The sequence below is a fragment of the Alligator mississippiensis genome, chromosome 2 (genome assembly GCF_030867095.1).
Source record: "Alligator mississippiensis isolate rAllMis1 chromosome 2, rAllMis1, whole genome shotgun sequence".
Classification (NCBI taxonomy): domain Eukaryota; kingdom Metazoa; phylum Chordata; order Crocodylia; family Alligatoridae; genus Alligator; species Alligator mississippiensis.
Genome location: NC_081825.1, coordinates 97,928,911 through 97,949,481, shown reverse-complemented (window position 1 = coordinate 97,949,481; position 20,571 = coordinate 97,928,911). Strand labels below are relative to the sequence as shown.

Genomic DNA, 20,571 nt, shown 5'->3' with positions numbered 1-20,571 from the left:
GACATAAAAGATGTCTAGTGATTGGCCTAGTAATTTAAATTTACTTTGCTATAGCTATTTCATCAACCAAAAATTAGGCATCAGAAGATTTGATTTTCTAATCAACTATCTTCACCAGAAGCAACACCTATACTTGAGCGCGGAGGCTGCTCTGATGCACTGGAACTCCAGCTGCAATGGAGGAATTGCTCCTGCGCCTTGTGTATCACCATCCCCACACTTAAAAATGGCAGTGGGGGCACTTGACCTAAAGCTCACAGAATGAGCTTTAGTTCAAGTACCCCCGCTGTCACTTCTAAGCATGGGGGCACTAATACATGAGACACAGCAGCACTTTTATTAGAGTGGCTCTCACAGCCTTGTCAAAATTGCTTCTCTTACTTCTCTTGGCAATTCCAGAATCACAGAAGTAAACATCTGCCTGCTGTTGTTGGAAGGAAGTTGTTCAACAGCGAACACCTTCATATGCTTTCAGGGCTGCCATAAAGACAAGGGAAAACACCTTTTCCCTCTTGCTGCAGAGATTAGGACATGGACCAATGGCTTCAAGTTGCAGTAAAGTGGGTTCAAACTGCGTATCAACAAAAACTTCTTCACTTTTAGAGTGAGACACTGGAACAGACTTCCCAGGAAAGTTGTGGACTCCATCACTGTAGGTGTTCAAGAATAGATCAGACATCCACTGGTTGGGGATGATCTACGCGTAGCTATGTCTGTGTTTTACTATAATTTTTTCTCACGCTTCTGGGCTTTGCTGCTTGCAGGAAGGTGTCAAAAGGGAGGTTTGGACTAGGTGACCTCTTGAGGTCCCTTCCAGCCATAATTCTCTTCGAGTCTATGATTTATTTTCTAATATCACCTTCTAAATATTTAGGAAGGCTAAGAAAAGAGGAAAAAGGGTCTGAGTACTCCAATCATTTTGCTTTTTATTTGCTACACTTATAAAATTCAGCTGATGAAAATCCATTAACCTTATGGTCATGGTTCACTTGAGTTTTATACTTCAGGCTTTGAGAAAATATCCTGGTCTAACTGCACCAGTTAGTGGAACCAAGGAAAAGTAGAGAACACTCAAAAAAGCAGCTTTTGATATTTTTTTATAATGTTACTAAAAATACATTTTTGTCTAGGACAGGGGCAGATTAACACACAAGACCACAGGGCCCAGGCCCAGAGGCTCCAGCCAATCATGGGCCCCTGAGGTACCAGGGGCAGCACGTCCCAGGCAGGCATCCTGGCCATGGGCATCCAGGATGGGGCAGTGCGTGCCTCCTCCCTTCTCGCCAGGCCAGGGCCAGGGGCAGGCATGGGGCTCCCTTGTGGGCAGTGGCGGCTTCCTAGGGCTGTCTGCTGTCAGAAGGCACCATGGGCAGCAGACAACCCTGCTCCTGTTCCCTGCTATCTGCGGCAAGCTGCCAGGATAGGGCAGAACAGCTCCACCCCACCCGGCCCAGCAAAGGGGCGGGCAGAGGGGCAGGTGAGCAGCTGGGGACGGTGTTCATGTCCCCTCCCCATCCCAGCCTCAGCCCTAGCCCATCCCACAGCACTGGGGGACTACAGTTCTAGATGTGCAACACCCACTGGGCAGAGGGGCTGGGGCCGCCTTCACCTCAGCAGTGCTCGTGACCCCTGGCTCACCCCAGATGCACCAAGGAGGCCGGGCAGACCCAACCACAACCCCCGGGCAGGTGCAGAGGGAACCTGCCTTTGCATGGTGGGGGCCTTCAATTTTCCATTCTCTCAGGGCCCCAATAAATCTTAATCCACCCCTGGTCTAGGTATGTGCCAAACAATATATGGCAGCATGGTACGAAGCCTGGCACTTATAAGCGGGTCCACAGGTCATTTTGAATAAGTTGAGCCAACTCTAATTCTTATTTTCTCTATTGCACAGTATGTGAGTTCAGAGAGAGAGAGAGGAAGGGAGGTAGAGGGAATTGTATACAAATACTCTACAAGAACTTTCATGTTGCAGACTCAAGCTCTCAACAGTTAGGACATACCAGCATTAAGACCACTTATCCACAGACAATCTTAATTCAGCTGTTACTTAGGCATGGGTCTTGATGCAACAGTGTTAGCCGTCTATAACACTGGTGTCAAAGATCCAGCCCAAGGTGCTACCTCTGGGTCTCAGACCAGCCCTACACACCACATGCAGCACCTGCCGTTCCACCCCTGAATGCTATGTCCAGCATATGGAGCTGGTCTGGAGTGAGCTGGCATATGCAACACCAGCAGGGCTGGAGGTAGTATGCATGCTGTGCACGGGGCCAGTCCAGGTCACTGCTTGTGGTGCACATGGCTGGTCCAGGGCACATGCTGCATATGGCACCCATGCCACATTGGCTCTGGAAGCTGGATCTGGGGCCTGAAAAGCTATCTATGGTGTGCAGAGCTGGTGCCGCATGCAGCATGTAAGGCCATTCCGGAGTGTGCACTGCATATGGCATGTGGACCTGGTCCAGAGCACACACTGCATGTGCCGCTTATGGCTCTGTGCACTAGATCTGGTACCTGGGGCTGGTCCAGGGGGCCCAATTCAACCTATGGATCAGCCCTATTCCCCTCATTCAGCCTGCAGGGCCAGATGAGTTTGATACCCTTGTTCTATAAGATAAGTTGATAGGTTCATTTTTCAAAAAGCAAACTGAGGAAATTACTGGAATTCCACCAAGCAGATCCACACTGACTCTCACATGGCCATCAGCAGCACTGAAACCCTTACATTCACATACGGACCTTATCAATAATGTTGTACCCTCCACGCAAGCCTCCTTTTACACTGTTCTCTTCCACTCCTTCAGGCTCTTGCTTCCCCTTCCTCTAATGTCCCCAAGACTTCTGCAATTTTCCTCTATCCCTCTTACTCCTCATCCATCTGTGGCCTAGTTAGTATGCCTCTGCTTCTTCATTCTGTTTTGACACCAATACAGAAAGTTAACAGACTAACTGGTAGAAGCAGGAGACCATTACCTTCCATGTACTGAGCTGGAAATGGATTAAAAAATGTTTTTTCAATGGGTTTCACAGAAATCTGCTTACAGTCAAGGAACGATGCCCAGGAAGCCTGGTTTCTATACCAGTTTTTGAAAAGTAGTGTCCCTCTTTTGACTAGAAATCCTTCCACCCTTGTCCTCCAATAAAGATGCCATCCTCTTCATACCTTTCCATCTCTATAATTATAATCTTCCCCTACACTCCCAGCCATCCCCCAAACTTCCTACTCTCTCCCTTCATTACCTATACACTGCCTTATTCTCCAGCTGCTGTTCCCCTTTTAGTTTCCTGCCTCCTCCTGGTGTGGAGACAGTTCAGGCTCTTGATGCTTGACAGGACTGAAAGGGTCCCTTAGACCTAGGAGGCCTAGTTACCTGGACATAAGTGGACTAGAGTGCATTCATGGAGCTAGCATACACCACAGGCTATGTTATTGTGGAACCTGTTTTTGTACAGAGAAAACGCTGATGTAGCGTGTTTTTCTGCAAGAGTCTGATGATAAAAATGCTTGTTATGAATCAAAAGGTTTGTTATGGCATTCCACCCATGTCTGAAGCAAATGGAGCCTAGTACCAAGAAGAGGAGAAAAACAACAATAAAGCAGGCAAAAGCAAGTTGTCAATGAAAAACAGAAAACTGGCCTAATTGGTAGCTATATGACTAAAGGACTGTAAATATTACCTGCTTTTCCCTTCTCTTCCCTTCTCTCCCCCCCTTTCCCTTACCCTAATGATGCCTGAGAACTGAAAACATCTGATCTCCCTTCAAGGAACCAGCACCCACTCTGCAGTACTCAAGATGTGTATTATTAGGACTGGTAATATGCAATTACTTGATGCTTGGAGTTAATACTTTATAGTGCTCAATAAAACTGATTTATTAAAGAGTTAATTGGTTTCTCATTTGGAGGGAATGAATAGGTCCTTGTTTGGAGAAGATAACTGGGTCCTCCATTTGGAAGGAATAAATAGGTTCTCATTTGGAGATAACAAGCATATTTTAAGGCAATATCAACTCTGCTGTTGGCTCTTGCTCCATTTAGAAGGAGAACCAGACACCCCCTGGTTCTTAGGGCAACACTGGCACTCAGCACTGCCTCTCAAGTTTTCATGACTCCACCTTTCCTTCTCTGCTCCCTTCCATCCCCACTGCACTTGCAAACTTCTCTCTTACTTTATCCTATTGCACCCAGGTCCTTATTCTTTGCCTCCCATTTAAACCACTTGTTTCTCAACTTCCAGACTGCCAGATCTCACTCATAGAGGTGTATGGCACTTCTGTGGCCCTTTGCTCTACTAAGCATATGCAAAAACATTTTTTAGAAGTTTATTAGTTGGTCCAAGTTTGGGCAGATTTTCACCTGGACAGCAAAAGAACCCCATGACCCTTCTGTCAAATTTTAATTCCTGAACAAAAAACACAAAGACACCAAAACTTTTCAACAAAATATTTGCAAGAAGCTAATGAAATCAAAACATCACTTTTTCCTCCAAAGCCGTTCCATGAGATGGCTACACTGTTTTATAACAGAAATCATAAAAACAAAAGTCACCACTAGGCAGACACTTTGCATGGGAAATTTCAACCAAAAGAGTTACAGTTAAGAAATGTTATAAGTAACTGAAGACAGGGCCTTAAGATATTGGAAACAGGTAATTTTTTCTATAGAGGTTGCTACCAGCTCTGCCTGTAATAATGAAATCCTAACTACTTAAAAATACGATCCTGTCTGTGCATATCCGAAATGTGATCCTGCCTGTGCATATTTGTGTTAAGTTCTACAATTCTTTTGTAATCGGCGTCTGAGAATTTTCTTTATAAACTGCTTTGAAAACAAAAACAGTTTCTTTAACAATTATAGACTTAAGCTAGATAGTTTTTAAAAATGGGTGAAGTTTAAAATACTTATTGGTTTATCCAAAATCCTTAAGCAAAAAGCTTTGTCATGATACCTTTGAGTGTACAATGGGTTTCTGTATAGAAATATATCACAGCCTGGAGCTCCCAAAGCATTTAAGAATATCAGGTCATGAAATTTGTTAGGAAGAAGGAAGCAGGCTATAGGCACCGCAGGCTTTCTGTGTTGAAATCTGCAAATCTTGTGACACCCATATGCATTATAATCTCTGTTTCTGAGTAGCTTTTAATATTCAAAATTTGTGATGTGTTGTATACTCAAGCTCCTTAGGAAAAGAGTTTGTAATATGTAGAATTTATAGCATATGCACCCAAAAACAGGGGAAATTGAAATACAAAATGTTCTATTCATACAACTTTAAAGTGGTTATGGAGATTGTTGACAGTTCTAGAAACTAAAATATTAAGGTCTTCATAGTAATAATTAAAGTCAGCCCCACTGCATATACATGTTATTTTTTATTCTTGTATCTTATTATTTTTTATGATGTTAATCTATAATTTAAAAAGTATGAGAGCTAAGCTATTATTACTTTTATATTTCCTCAGTTTTTAGTGTTTACTATAGTAACCTTAGTGTTACAAGAACGAACCTTTTTGTTTAACATTTTACTTAACAGAAGTTTAAAAAATAATACGATTCTTATATTTTAATTTTTTGCATGCTAAATAAAATGTCATAATGACAAATAATAAAAAAAAACTATTTTAGGCAACTGTGTTTTGAATTAGAATTATGATAAATATGCCCAAACTTAGGAAGAACTGTATGTAATGCATCTTTCAAAGCCATAACGTGAACATGGAAAATTAAACCTTAATTCAGATTATTGTCAAACATCCTGAACTAAAACTTTTCCCAAGTGACAAACATCTTCCAACTATAAATTATTTCCATCACTTCTCACTTGTGTTGGCACAAAAAGGTATACTAAGCACCTCCCACATCAGAAAGATGGCATGTTCACTGTCCCAAGGAGCTTAGAAAATAAACTGGATGCAATCTAACAAGGGTGTAATAAGGCAATAGGCAGGGGGTAGATAAAAAAAATTAGGTGATATAATAAAAATTAGTAAAAGAGAAAATTGCACACACGATGATAGTGCATCCTGAAAGCTAACAAACCAAATAAAATTATTAAAAAGATCATTCATTACAAGTAAAATCAATATCAATTTTTTTTCTTTCTACAAATGGCAGCCTCCTGAGGGTATTTTGAAATTGCAATGAAGACCGTGACAAATAATTATTTGCTACACTTATAAAATTCAGCTGATGAAAATCCATTAGCCTTATGGTCATGGTTCATTTGAGTTTTATACTTCAGGCTTTTTACTGGAGAAATGCTATATTAAAAGGCAAATTAAAGCTATTAATCTTTAACTCTTCCACTACCTGCAAATTTCAGGATTTCTCTGATCTCTTGATTAAATAAAGAATAGACTTTGAAGGCTTTACCAATATCTATGCCATTCTAATAAGTCACCTGCTTGTCAAGAAAAAAAGCTGTTGATATATATATGAAAAAGGTCACCCTGTCAAAATTTCAGTTTCATGACATGCCCCTCAGGATTTTACAGACTAAAGGATGCATTTACTCTCAAGTCCGTCAACCAGTATGGGGGAAGACATGAATCAATTTTACTGTTCTGTTTTCCCCAATGAAAGTTTTCTAGAATTCTACTAAGTATAAAGCCCAAACAGCTCTGCCATCTAATGTTTCTCACAACACAAGAGCCAGACACACAAACAATCCCCCAAGTGCACAGTTTAAGCAGTGTTCTAAAAGCTTCATTTCTGACTTGTGCTTCCTTGAAGTCTCAAAATTTTGTGCAAATACTTTAACCTCTCAGATTTCTGAAAGGCCATGCTTCATAAAAAAGCAAAACCTGTCACCGTGACAGCATTGGCTTACAGCAGTAAGAGTCTGTTAGGTACTTCCACATTTCAAAACAGACTCAGGAAAGGAAAATAAATTGGTTCCTTTGGGTGAAATAGTGTACAGTCTTTGTTTAAGATAAAATAACTCTACTTCTCTGAGCAGGCTGTCCACTTAGATTGAAATTATTCATTAAGACATCTAAACATCACATGGCAGATATGCTGCGATATGCTGTTAGCCTGGGCACTGTTGAGCAATACAGTACTTAAAACAAAAACAGGTGGAAAGGGCTGATTAGAACCTGGGCTTCCCCAGAGTGCTTGAAATCCTCTTGCAAGTTTTCCAGGACTGCACTACAAGAAAGGAAGCGGCAACATTGCTCTGAGTTTAACAATGGTAAACAGGTACTTTTGTCAACGACATCCGGAAAGCAAACATGACAATGACATACAAAAACCAAAATTGGAATTTTACTGTTATGCTTTCAGCCCTATTCCTTCCTCTTCCTCCAATAACAAATAATCAAATTGTCAGCACAGCCAGTGGGCAGGTACTATTCATTTTAAATGCCCCTACTTTAATCACACAGTTGCCACTTGCTGTCTACTATGATAAAGTGCAGAAGCTCTGGCAAAAAAGGTTGTGGATTGTTTAAGCCTAAAACCCAACTGGGACTGCTGGGAAAGGAAAAAAAAAACCCACAAAAACAAAGAGAACATGTTTTCTACTACCCTACGGAGAGCGAAACTTTGCTGCCTCAAGCAACATTCCCCAAGCTGTGGGCACTGACTGAAACACTACAGAAATTGTTTAAGCCAACAAGGGATTTCTAGATATTTTACAGATTTACTAGCCTAGCTGACAACATAATCACAACTGAAAGTGACATATTATCAGCACTATTATTGTACGAAGAAATGAAAGAGAAAACAGTCTGATGTGTGTGTACTTGTTTTAAATGAAGTGTTGGGGCAGGGGCGGGGACAGGGGTAGGGCCTGGCTGAGAATCAGAAAAGCATCTTAACAAAGACAGCACGCTTTGCTAATCATTCTCATAATATATGAGAATGTGCATGTTCCTGTCCCAGGCCTTTTTTTCGCAAACTTCATATAGATACTTGTTTCAATTTCTTCGGCATTTTTTCCAGTTGTCCAACACTGCCTCAAACAAATCTACTTTTGTGGCCCCCATAACATTCAAGGATTCTGTGCCTCCTTGCCTCCCAAAGAACAACACTAGTTAATGGAGAACAAACTACTGACTGCAGCTATTTTAAACTGCATTCTCCACAATCAAAACAGCTGATGTTCTGAAAAAAATAAAAATGCTGGATCTACAGGATTTTATTTGCACCAGAGTTTAAAAGGGCAAAAGGATGAGGGGAAAGGGCAGAAGTGGAACATGCTGAAATACTAAAAATTCAAGTCATAAGGCAAAAGATATTTTAAAGTAAATGTGTGTCAAGTTACAAAATGTTAGCTCCTGTAAAGAAAAAGATTAAAGCTAGTAATATACTTTCAAAGTATAATGAAATATTACTATCCCTTTAGAAGCCTCTTTGGAAATATTTGTCTCTTTCCTTCATTTGTTCTCTTTTATAAGTCTCAATAAACTCAATGAAGATGGGGATAAAAATTTATAAGTGCTCCCACTTTTAAAAATAGAAGTAAAACATTTGCTGCCTATTATACTATATGCCGAATATATCACTATAGTGTACTGTAAGGTGTGATAAAAAAGAACAAGTTTGGTGAGAAAGCAGACATTACAGACCCTCAGTAAGAGGAATACTGTATAGCTAAGAACTATATTTTTTTAAGTGTCCATGTTTATAACAACAATTCAAAATTTAAAAAAATGTATCTTTTTTATGAAAAGAATACATTTAAAAAAAAATCTCTTCAGGTTTTGAAAATACTACCTTACTTGATATATTTTATTCTCCTCCCTGCCCAACCCCCATTTCATCTCATTTGGGCAACAACCAGAATGGTCAATTTAGTCTCTTGTCAGCTTCACTTATTGAATTGTTAACGGGCTGCTAGGTGCTGTACAAACAAGAAAGAAGTCACATGCCTTGCTCTTCAAAGAGTTCAAAGTCCAAACATGCAAGAAACAAGGAATACAATGATTGATTAATTGAATACTGCAGGTTAACACCATTTTTGCCTCAATTATTTAAAAACCTGAAATGTTTTGCTGACTATACAGTAAGGTTCTAAGCTTTTTGGAAGTAATACATTTTTAGAAGGAACATAAGAACTAAGTTCTGGTTCTCAAATGAGTCTAATGCTAGCGTGTTCGGATTTTCAAAACTGCAGTTACTTCCATTAAAGTAATTCCTTCATTATTTTTATTAAAGCTCTCCCCATTTCTTTTAATATAAATATGCTGCCCTTTGTGCCTAGCAAAAGCAATCACCATCCTCTTGAAGTTCTACGTGCATTTCATTCTTTAACTTTCTACTGAATTTGTATTCTTTGTCACTTGTTCAAAAAAAAAAGTGACAACTTTCTTAATTGTTGTTACTCAAATTTCTGCTTAGTTCTGGCATAACTGTAAAGTTTTGGAGTTCTGTTCTACTTCATGTGTGATGTTTTGTTACTTAAATTATCAAGAGCTACTTTTATTATTAGCAACTGATTTCCACAAAACCATTAACTCAAACTACCTTCTGCCTGTTCTTTCAGGAGTTGATCCAACTCAGGAAACAGGAGAGAAAGAACCTTGCCTGCCCATTCAGCAGGTGTCACAGAAACCTTAGTAGCCATAAGGAGAAAATGCCTGCATGTTTTCTGAAGCCAGACCCAGTGCATGACATCTCATACAACGTAAAAAAAATGTGGACAGACTGTCAAACAGGAGACGCATGGCAGCCCTGTTTCCAGCTGGAGAGGTTGATCATTTTGACTCTTCAGATGTTGACAATCTAATACCCTGATTCGTGTGTGTGTGTGTGTGTGTGTGTGCGCGCGTGCGCGCACATCTGTGCCTGAGTGCACATAACAAGTAGCATATTTACATTCTTCTGTTCAAGCAAACACCCAATATATATTCCTAAACAGGTCGTAACACCCTCTAAGGTTAAAAATAATTCCATGTGCAATATCTGACTGCTCAATGATACAAGTCCACTCATTTCTCTTACTTGTTGCATGGAAAGAAACCCAGAGCAGTTCCACAACTGCAGGATTATCCACAGTCTATTTTTAATATAAGAGACCATAATAATTAAGATGTATTTCAGCATATTTACCCTTATGTTATCATCTGTTTCCATAGCAGCCTGAAGTTTTCCATTCACACTGAATACACAGAAAAGGCCATTTTCATAGTATATGACACAGTGGCCCTCTCTTGAAGCCTGTATAAGTTTCGGTCTCAGGGAATTTTCAGGACCTTCTAATGTCCTCAATAGGTCTCCATTCATAGAATGTATGAGACATGGTCCTTCTGTTAAAAAAGAATGAAAACTAGTGGTTACTTTCATATCAAATTAAACCGAAGACATGAAAGAACAATTAGTAAGCAATGGCTTTTACTATCTTCTTAAGAACTTAAGGGTATTACCATGGTATACTAGATACCAATAAATTGAAACAAAATCTCCTGCAAAGCCTAGAGTTACAGAAAGGTAATAAAGGGATCACCTATGACTAGTCTCTTTTGAGGTTAGATTTTTAAAGATGCACACATGTGCAGGTATCCAATTACACCATTTTGTAAAAAATCCTGATATGCATTCACAGATCAAATGTCCACATAAACTTCTGTGCTTAATCGTATAGCCATATTTGCGTACTTGTGTATATGTACTTAATTGATAACAAATAGAGACAAACACTTGACTTTTGTCATGTCAAGTATTTACATGCACAAGTTAAGTGTTTGAACTTTTGAAAGCCCAACTGAAAATACTGTCCATAATCTAAGGACAAATGAATAGTTAAAGGTTAGGCAGGGGCAATTTATTATAAGTCAACATGATTTACTATAGGCAGCATGGTAACAAGTGAGTTTCTAGGAAGGACTTAAAGATGTCAGAGCTGGGATTTCATAGATGAGCTCAGTGAGAATGAACACAATTACTACAAATTTTAGTTGAATATGCAAATATATCCTTGATCAAAACACCAAAACTCCTTATCTCCTGAGACTAATCATTGCTGTACCTCCTGGGAAGTTATTCATAATAGAAACAAACCCCACATAATTACACTGCATTCTTGAGAGTCTCTGCAGACAGGCCAGGAATTCAATAGAGTGAGCTATTTTGTTAAAACTATATATAAACAAACAAAAATTAAAAAGTAACAGGGGAAATCTGCAAAGTTGTTGACCATTGTGTATTGTTATACATGCTAAACTGGCCTCTAGTTTTAGAAAACTTAAGGATGTCTTTAAACACATTTCTAGTGTGCTTAAAAAAATCCTGTGCCAATTAAAATAACCACATTGTTTAACATGAAGCAGATGTACCTAGAATTATCTCCATCTACCTAGACTGCATTTATTGTCTCAATTAAAGCAAAACTTCAGGAATAAGATGGAAAGTATTGTTTTTGAAAAGATAACAGCAAACTTTACCTTTGGAACCACTTATTACCAGGCCAAGTTCAGCACAAACTGTAGCACAAGTGATCTCATAGTCGTGTCCTGTCAAGATGGCTCGGGGAGTGGCAAAATCACCTTCAGTGAAAACAAGAATGAAAAGGATCTTTGGTTATGATTAGTCTCTCGAATCAACATTTTCAGTAAACTGAAACATTTCATTTTCCCCTGCTTCTTGATTAAACATTCTCCAGAGCATTTTTTTATTAGACTATATTAGCATTTTTGTATTAGAATGGAGGCCTACAAGTTTCATGCTCCTGATTCACAATACACTCACAAAGCAACAACCAACTTTCAGAAGTTTAGCTTGCTCACTTATTAATGATGATATACATAATCCAACACTATACAACTCAGACACCAACTAGCTTGAGCACATAGTTCTCCCTCTGTCTTATCTAAGAAAGATTAGCAGGTCAATCAGGCCAGGGACAGAAATTACACAAAAACTGGTGTAAGTAATTGGAAACCGGTTCAAATCTGTAACGCAACAGAAGTTCAGTGCACATAAACTGCTTTCAAAAGAACCGAAACCGGTTTAAAATAAACCTGGATGGATGTAGTATCAGACTTACCTGATTTAGGTTAAATTGGTGTACTGAACTTCTGTTCCAGACCTCCTCAAGTTAACTCACAGTCGTACCTCCCCTGCAACAACCCCCTCGCAGGGTGGGCAGACTAGCTTTGGCCCAAGCTGTCTGCTCCAGCCAAGCAGGGAGGCATGCTCGACCACCCTCCAGCTTTTGGCCTGGTCTACTACAGGCATGTGGCTACATTTCCAGAATCAAAAGTGAATGTCTGTTCACTTACTTATTTGTTCAATCTAGTCTATAGCTTAGACTAATCTGCAAAGATTAAATTGATTCAGCCTCAGGCTTTTGATTATTTGTATTTAGCCCTCCTGTTTTATAAAGAAGTGTAGATATCATTATAGTAAACAACAACAAAGGGAGGAAGTTACTATGTCAGGACAAAGGAAGGAGTCCACTGATTGGTTTCATTTTAATCAATACCTGGACCATCAACTATGAGGCTTAAATAAGTTCCGCATAAGAAACAGTGCAAAATTTAGCTGGGATGTAAGTACTCAACTGAAAAACCTAAGACAAATTGGTGTTGGCTCCATGAGGCAGTTAGCTATATGCTTTCCTGAGTCTTTAGAGTCAAGTACCTAGAGATGCTGTAAACAGAGGAAAACTGCAGACCAGACATGTTTTCAGGAACTGCTGAACAGGTTAGACTTAAATATTTTCTCAAGACAAATATGAGCATTGGTTTTATTCGCAAACCCAGACATAGAAAATGTGAGAATATGCTATGAAGCTCCTTAAAATGCTTCATACTTTATCTCAGGGTTTTTCACTCTCTTAGTTCTCCCAGAATGCCAGCATTCCATAGAAAGCACAATGTTGTTTTTGCAATTGCTGTCTAATTATTTCAATTGGAAGCCTTTTATGAATCATTAAAATCATTAAAGTTCTAAGGAATGCATCTTTGGTGAGGTAATCAACTTTCCTTCTTTTTGCAGCAGGAAATGCTTTCACTTCAAACTAAATGACATGGTTGCTTCTGTGGGATGCCATGAAAAATGGTGGTAAAATCAAACTTTGTTATTTTTCTTTTTTAAAATAGAGAGTGGATTTCCAATGAGACTGAAAGAAACAGTGCCAAGTGATTCAAGTCAGGGAAAAGCATCCTATGTGTTATTCAATTGCCATGTTTCAAGGTAGACTTAAGTTTGAAATTTTTAAAACTGAAATAGAATTAGCAGAGTCTGATTAATAAGTCTATCTGGGTCTTATACCATGCTCACCAAAGTAGTATCAGGTGTCTCATTAGAAAGTATGCAGACTGCTAAACTAGCAAAGTACCCAGACCCTTCCCATGTACAACAAGACTTTCTAATGCATAGGAAATGCAGGATTAATCTGTGTAAATTAGAAACAGTTTATTTCCTCTCGATCTATGCTTTAACTCTGACCATTTGCAACAATTCCCAGACTGTCTATGTAGCTGTTGCATACAAACAGTCTTTTAAAAAAGGTCTTACTCATAATCTATGATCCAGTATTAAACTGGGGATTATAACCTTTCAAAATATTATTTATTCTGCATTACTGCTGCAATACAAATTTAATTTTATTATAAAACACAAATTTGAAAATTAAAAAGTCTATTTTTCATAACAAATCAGGAAAATATGGATTAAAAAAAAAAACTAAACTAAAAGAATATCTAGCAGCAACTCAGTAAATGGTCCCTAATCTCTAAATAAAGAACCATTAAATGATATAGCTTTTGTTTCATATGAAGTTTGGCAAAATGCACTCAAATCCAGGAAGTATGGCAGACAGTTCAGAAGAAAAAAAGAAAAACAAATTAAAAGCATAAGGTTAGACTTATGACCATTAGGTACTTCTCAGGTGACTGATTTCACAAACACTCACTAGGACTTTTAAAGAAATTTTGCTCTATTGAACTTTCCTCACCTAAATGCAGAACAGGCACCTTTGAAAGCAAGTAAAACAACACTGTGGGGGACAAACCATGAAATTGCACAATTTGATTACAACCAATTTTATATACTATAATAGTCACTTTAAAATCTACTGCAGCAGACTTATTACTCATTATTAAGTTCTATATTTTTAATTCAGTGTTTTCTCTGATGTTCTCCACACCATACATTATGAGGCAGCTTTGTGCTTTAAACATTGTTTTGTTCTGTTTTAATTGAGATGCTAATGTTAGGAAGATTCAAGTCTGGTTTTATTATTTAGCTTGGTGTTCAGAATTTGTATTTGACATAAAACTACACAAGTCAGTGAGGAATTAGTCCATCTAACATATTCATTACATATTTTAATAAAAAAGAATGGCTTAAAACCTGAAATCATGAGAATGAAATGTGCAGCACTGATTTGAAGTTAATTAGTATAAGATGACTGCGTTTAACAGGACATTTAAGAAATTACTTTAAATGCAGTTATTAGGAGACAGAGGCAAAGCCACAAGTGCACAAGATGTTTACGTTAAGCACTTATTTAAGTCGTTGGGTTGCTATTCCTAAGGATTCGATTTATTTTAGGCATTTCCTCAGTAGTCAGCAACATACTCTCAAAACAGAAGGCCTTTCCCTCCAGCAGAACATGGATTGAGATTACCTGTTTTCCAGTATATACTATAACATTTCTGTTAATTTCAAAATTCAGATGCACCATATGAACTAAACTATAAAATCATGGTTAGCTAGAATATATGTTGCACCTCAAATGAATTCAGTCATCTATTATTAACTTTTCTTAGCATTCATTTCTTCAATGAAAAAAATAGATAACGGCAATATGAAAAGCAGATTCTAAAGAAGTCTAAATGCATGCCACTTCTCTGAGTGAAGAGTCTAAAATAAATACTGTAACACGTGAGCCCCATGAAAAGTCAGGCTGGGTCCTTTGATGAGAATGTTAAGTATTTAGGGGCTTCCAAAGCTCTGATTTTCCAAATAATAGGGTCAGCTTAAAAGCTGAGTATAGACCAGAACAGATTTCTTTAAAAGCTTTTAAACTTGCTGCTTCAGAAGATTGTCATGGTTTTCAATAATGCAAAGAGAAAATTTTATTTTGTCACTGGTTTAAGGGGCACCACTTCAAACTTTTCTAAATTGTTTTAGGGGAACCGGCTTCTAGACCCCTTTGAAAAGCTGGGGAAGTAACTTCAAAGGAAAGAGAGTCTTTGTCCCTTAAGCAGGTTTACGACCACTGATGCAAACCCTAACTAAGGCCTGAAAAGAATATCCAGTGCATCTTTATGGCGATTCTTAAGGAAGATGAACAAGTCAAATGAGATTAAAGATAGCCCAAATCCTGGGACTAACAACCAAGAAGCACAGTTTTACAGATGTGCTTTTCTCAGCATAATATATAATATGGTAATATCCTTAAACTATGCCACTCCTGGATAGCTACTTAAAATCAGTAAGTAGAAGAATCTTATTGCCTTATATACATTGTAACAAAATTAGCCAAAAATGTATTTCTTAGGAGTTACTACATAGAGAAGCTTTTTCCCCCACTATTAGGCAAGATGTTTTACCTTTACAGTAACCATTCCACTTATTTCAAAGACCTCTCTTGAAGGACAATAAACACTTCCTGCAAAACTGTTTTCCCATAGAAATTTACATAAAATATCACTCATGCTTAAGTGACTAAGACACATTTTAAATCATAAACTCAAACTTAGAAGATAAAAGAGAAGCATATGATATCATGTGTGCAGCAGTATTTCACTGAAAAAAGCTAGAGGCTTGGAAACTGCATTTAAAAAGGAACAGTGGGATTATAACAAAGTCAAAACTTTCTTCCAGGTTTACAACATCCAGAAGTTATTCTTTCCTGGCTAACAAATAACTGTTTAGTGTTGCTGGGATTTCCTCCTCCTAGCTTTCAAGCTTTAGTATTGTTAAAAAACAAAACAAAATCATGACAACTTCAAGCCAGTAGTGAACTCCTTATACAACTGTTTTTTATGATACAGTGATTAACTTAAACGAGAGCAAACAGTAATTTTTTTAACAGCTCTAAACAGGACTGAATATACAACTTAAAACTGCCATCTCGCTATAATGCAAGATACCCTTTTCTAAAACTAGTTCTTGATGTAAAAACATTCAGCAATTTGTCTGCTTCTTTTATACTTTATGCTGAGAAGGCAGTTAATTATGATAAGTCACTGACAGCTCAACAGTAATTCTCAAGTTATCATTCCATGATTATAGAGGCTGTAGAGTCCTTTTTAGTGCAAATTAATTATACAATTTTATGTCTTAATATAAAATTCTAATCAAATGAAACATCAATTAACCCATCTTTTTGCCTACCGCTTGCTGAAAATAACTGAGTACTTTTTCACAATAAGTTAAAACATCATGCATATTAACAGTATTTAAGAAAAATAACTTTCTATCAATTTCCCTTTAAAATTACTGTATCTAATGCAAAGTCTAAAATAAGATCACATAATTAAGATTCAGATAATAAAATCTAGAAACTATGAACCAAAATAATGTCATCAACAGAAATAAGCAAATCAACAAGATCTCAAATACTCTAATATGCCATTAGATTTCCATGTTGGTTTTATATTCACAGATTTATATTTACAGAAAAGCATTTGTTAAAAGTATTTGACTGTTACAGAAATGAGACTAGCTCTTTAACATAAAATGTAACTGTTTAATAAGTGATGTCAGATAGATTGTTTCAAAGTATTCCTACAATTTTAGTCTGAAGAATGATTTCTTTGTGAACATATCATTTTTATTCTTATTTTGGTTACCAGTCATAGGAGAACTTGGCTTACTTCTTTTTAGAAATATAAATTTTTAAGTCCAACGTTTTACTCTCCTCCTGTTGTATGCCATCTATTCAGACTTTTTTATAACCTGACAAAACATACAACCTTAGATCTAGAAGCCAGTTTTGCCCTGGCACATGTCTTAAAGCATAGAATTAAAAAAAAAAATAAAGGAAACACTGTCTTTTGAGTAAACTCTCATTTTCCCTGAAACAAAATCCAAAAACATAAGTAAAGAGGATGCTAGCATTATTTCCAACCTCTACCTCTATGGTAAATTGACCCATTTAACTTGTGTGAATCTACAGTTCTAATAGGCTTATTTTTATAGAATACAGAGGGGAGTAGGATATATTTCATTTTACTCCTCACTTACCATAAGCAAATAATTGACTGGAGTCAGTACTCTAGGTAGATGACATAAGAAAATAGCATACTTTTTGGTTCATCTCCTTTCAGACTGGGTAATGAAAAACATGACTTTGAATGTATTTGATGTGTTTGTATACATAGCGTCTCCAGAACACGTTCACTGTCTTTAACAGGCACAATACAAAAACGGAAATATAGCACAGCCCAGCTTTACTGGAATATTATCTTTCAGACTTTGTATACGAGTCTTAAGTCCCTTGCCTCTCAATTCCCACCAAATGTGCAATGTAAAGTGTTCTTAAAATTCTTCCCCTTCAGCCATGGCTTTTTCAGCTGAAAGTCCAGGAGATTCTCTTACCTTCTCAAAAGAAGGTGAATTCCTCTCAAACCCCTTGTAGATATCTGCCTTGCAAATATTCCATAAGAGTGAACATCAACACCTTTTCATATGCTCTGTACACTTCTCATTAAACTACTACTTTAATATCAACTTTCATCGCAGCCATTTTTGATACCACACCTTAAGAGTATAACTAGAAAATTTTAACACCAGATTTTTAAAAATTTGATAGCCATTCTTTGCAGTACCTTATAAATGTGCACTACCACATTCCAGTTATGCACACAATATAAAACATACCAACCCCAAAGCAATATTTCTGAGAAAATTATAGAGCAACTATTCCCACCAAAATTATAGTAATGCTAAAATAGGTGTTAGCATGCATATTTTGGCAGTACATTAAACCTACAATTCTTTTACACTTAAATAAAAAATAACCTGAAAGTTTTCATATCATGGTTTAGCTCATTTCAAATATATCAGTGTCTGATGTTTTTATTATTCTCTGCTTATTAGAATATTATGTACAAGGCATCTTCATTTTGCTACAAAGAAGAAATTGTTTTAATCTCTACAAACCTTTTAAAATATACTGACCCATATAAAGTGAGCAACTGGAGCAAACAGTAGCTATTAGGTTGCTTTTATAAATATGAAATTATTTTAAAACTAATTGTTTTATTAATTACATTGGATACAGGTCTTGAGACTATTCATACTGCTGTGACCCTGAATGTTATAAATATATAGGGTAAAAAAATGATCAGGCCATAAAAAGTTTGCATTTTTTTAAGCAAAAACATTACTGTACAAATTTAGAGCTCTAGGTAAGTGAAATATATTTCTGTATACATGTATGTACTACAGTGAATTTATATCCTGCAATTCCAATATTGTAGAAATGAATTCCAGAAACACTTTAAACATGGTATTGACTGAACAATTTTTTTACAACATTAAAATCTGGTAATGAAGATACTCAAAGAATCAGTTCTAGACTCTAAATAATTACTACTTCTATCACTCACTCTACTCTCATATTATACGATACAGCCTTTGAGTTGAATGGTATAATCATTTTTCTCAGCCAGCAAACAAGGTAAATAGATGTGATATATTAGTACATCGTCCCACCACTATGCATATGGTGCACATTAAGGTTGTATTCATTTACCATATGAATATAATTCCTTCTACCACATTGACTATTAGTTACAAGTTGTAAACATAGTATTGTTTTGCCTGGGACCTGAAGGCCTGCATTAATACATCATGGAGCACTAAATATCCTGATCCTTCTGGAGAATTTCATGTATATGGTTTTAGTGACACTTGAAGTTGGACATTGCCAACAAAACCAGCACCAAAAACTCTTTCTACATTTTCCATTTCTGAAACAGATGATGCCTTTGTTTGTGTTTGCATAGTTCTTTTAAACATTGTTGGTGCTATCAAAAATATAACAGTAGCGATACTATGTTTCAGAAGGAATCTTGAAAACTTGTCTTTCCTAGTCAGCTGGAACAATATTACAGATACCATGCTTAACAGTAGAGGACATGTTTAAATTGAATTTCTAGTCTACTGTATTTATAAAGGAATAAGATGACTACTAGAATGCTTTCTGAAGCATCTAACGGATTGCAAGTTCTTTGGAAAGGAAACTTTGTCTTCATAGCTGGAACTATATCAACACAAAATTATAACATTATTTGTACACTATCCTAGGTTTGAATAGAACAGGATAAGATTTATCCACCCATTACATCTTGCCTTTTTAACTGTAAGATATTTTAGGGGACTATTATTTACTCTGTATTTGCACAATGGGCCCAGCTTGCTTGAAACCACCATTTGAAAAGAATAAGAACAACGCCCTCCCCCCCAGTTATTTTTAAGGGTGTTGCATATAAGGCCCTATTACAGATACCAACATCATACCAACAGAACGACACATTTTTGCATATTTTGGCTTCAGTGACACATTGCAGATATCTGTGGATATCAGTGGACATCTGTCTGTGAAGCTCCAACTATGATATCAGAGCATACATCTCTGACGGCTGCTTCTAGGTAACCTACTAATGCAGGATCAGATTGAAAATGAAAATGTTAAACATAAAAAAATATTTAAAGTGGTTACCATTCTTTAATGTCTTCTGGAAAAGGTAACCATTTATATCTTTACATTACAACATCAGAAGTTTCATAAGCATTTTTGCATACCTTGTGACTCTTTTCTAAGAAACATAATTTGCATTCTGTATCTTACAAGAGCAGAAGCATGTAACACTGAACTTACTAAAGTTATAGTAGAAACAGAAAAAATATTCCATTTCTTTTTATAATGATATTTATTTCTGTTTCGACCTCTACATCAACATTAAATTGCATTTACACTTTCACATTATGTATTTTAAAGAGGGGGCAGATTATACTACAAATAAAATCCATAGCAACGTCAGACTAAATATGTTAAAGAATACATATAAGTTTTTTTAAATATGCTATTAATATTTTGTTGATAATCTATCCCCAGCATCAACTTTCAAATCATGGCCAGCAGATGGTGCTACAGGATTCTCATATAGATACAGTAAAACACTACTATACTCAGCCATTTTTAAGAGACAAAGAGTATTTATTAACATCTGCATCGAAGCACTCCTAAAATAATACTGGATTATTTACTTTTTTTTTTAAGAAAACAGAACAACGTAGGATGGGCATGGGCTAATAATAAAGGATTGATTGCAGGGACGCAATGTACATACACGTTATTCACAAACAGACTTTTTTATTTTCAGCATGATACACTACATATTTCATAGGAACGCTATCTTTTCTTAGTGAAAGGACTACACTGTACGTCATCAATGGAGTTAACTGCAGTCATCCTAACATAATTTTAAATATTCAGAAAATCTGACAATTAGAATTTTCAGTTCTCCTGGAATATCTCATTAGGCAGATATAACAAAATAATAGCTGGATTTACAACTATTACGTGATTGATGATTTATTAGTGCCTAGATACCATGACGACTGGCACTATCAAAAGCTTGATCAATAATATTCTTGAAAGA

General features: G+C 36.8%; 1 protein-coding gene across 11 annotated transcripts in view; it reads right to left on the bottom strand.

Moving 5' to 3' along the window:
• The window catches only part of LRBA (LPS responsive beige-like anchor protein), a 611,727-nt gene that overhangs the window by 5,084 nt on the left and 586,072 nt on the right, over positions 1–20,571 (bottom strand). For all 11 annotated transcript variants that reach the window (XM_019481504.2, XM_019481508.2, XM_019481505.2 and 8 more), the window contains 2 exons: positions 11,389–11,490; positions 10,058–10,254 (listed from right to left, as the gene is read on the bottom strand). In XM_019481504.2, coding sequence (XP_019337049.1) covers positions 10,058–10,254; positions 11,389–11,490 — 299 coding nt within the window. The remainder of the gene's footprint in view (positions 1–10,057; positions 10,255–11,388; positions 11,491–20,571) is intronic.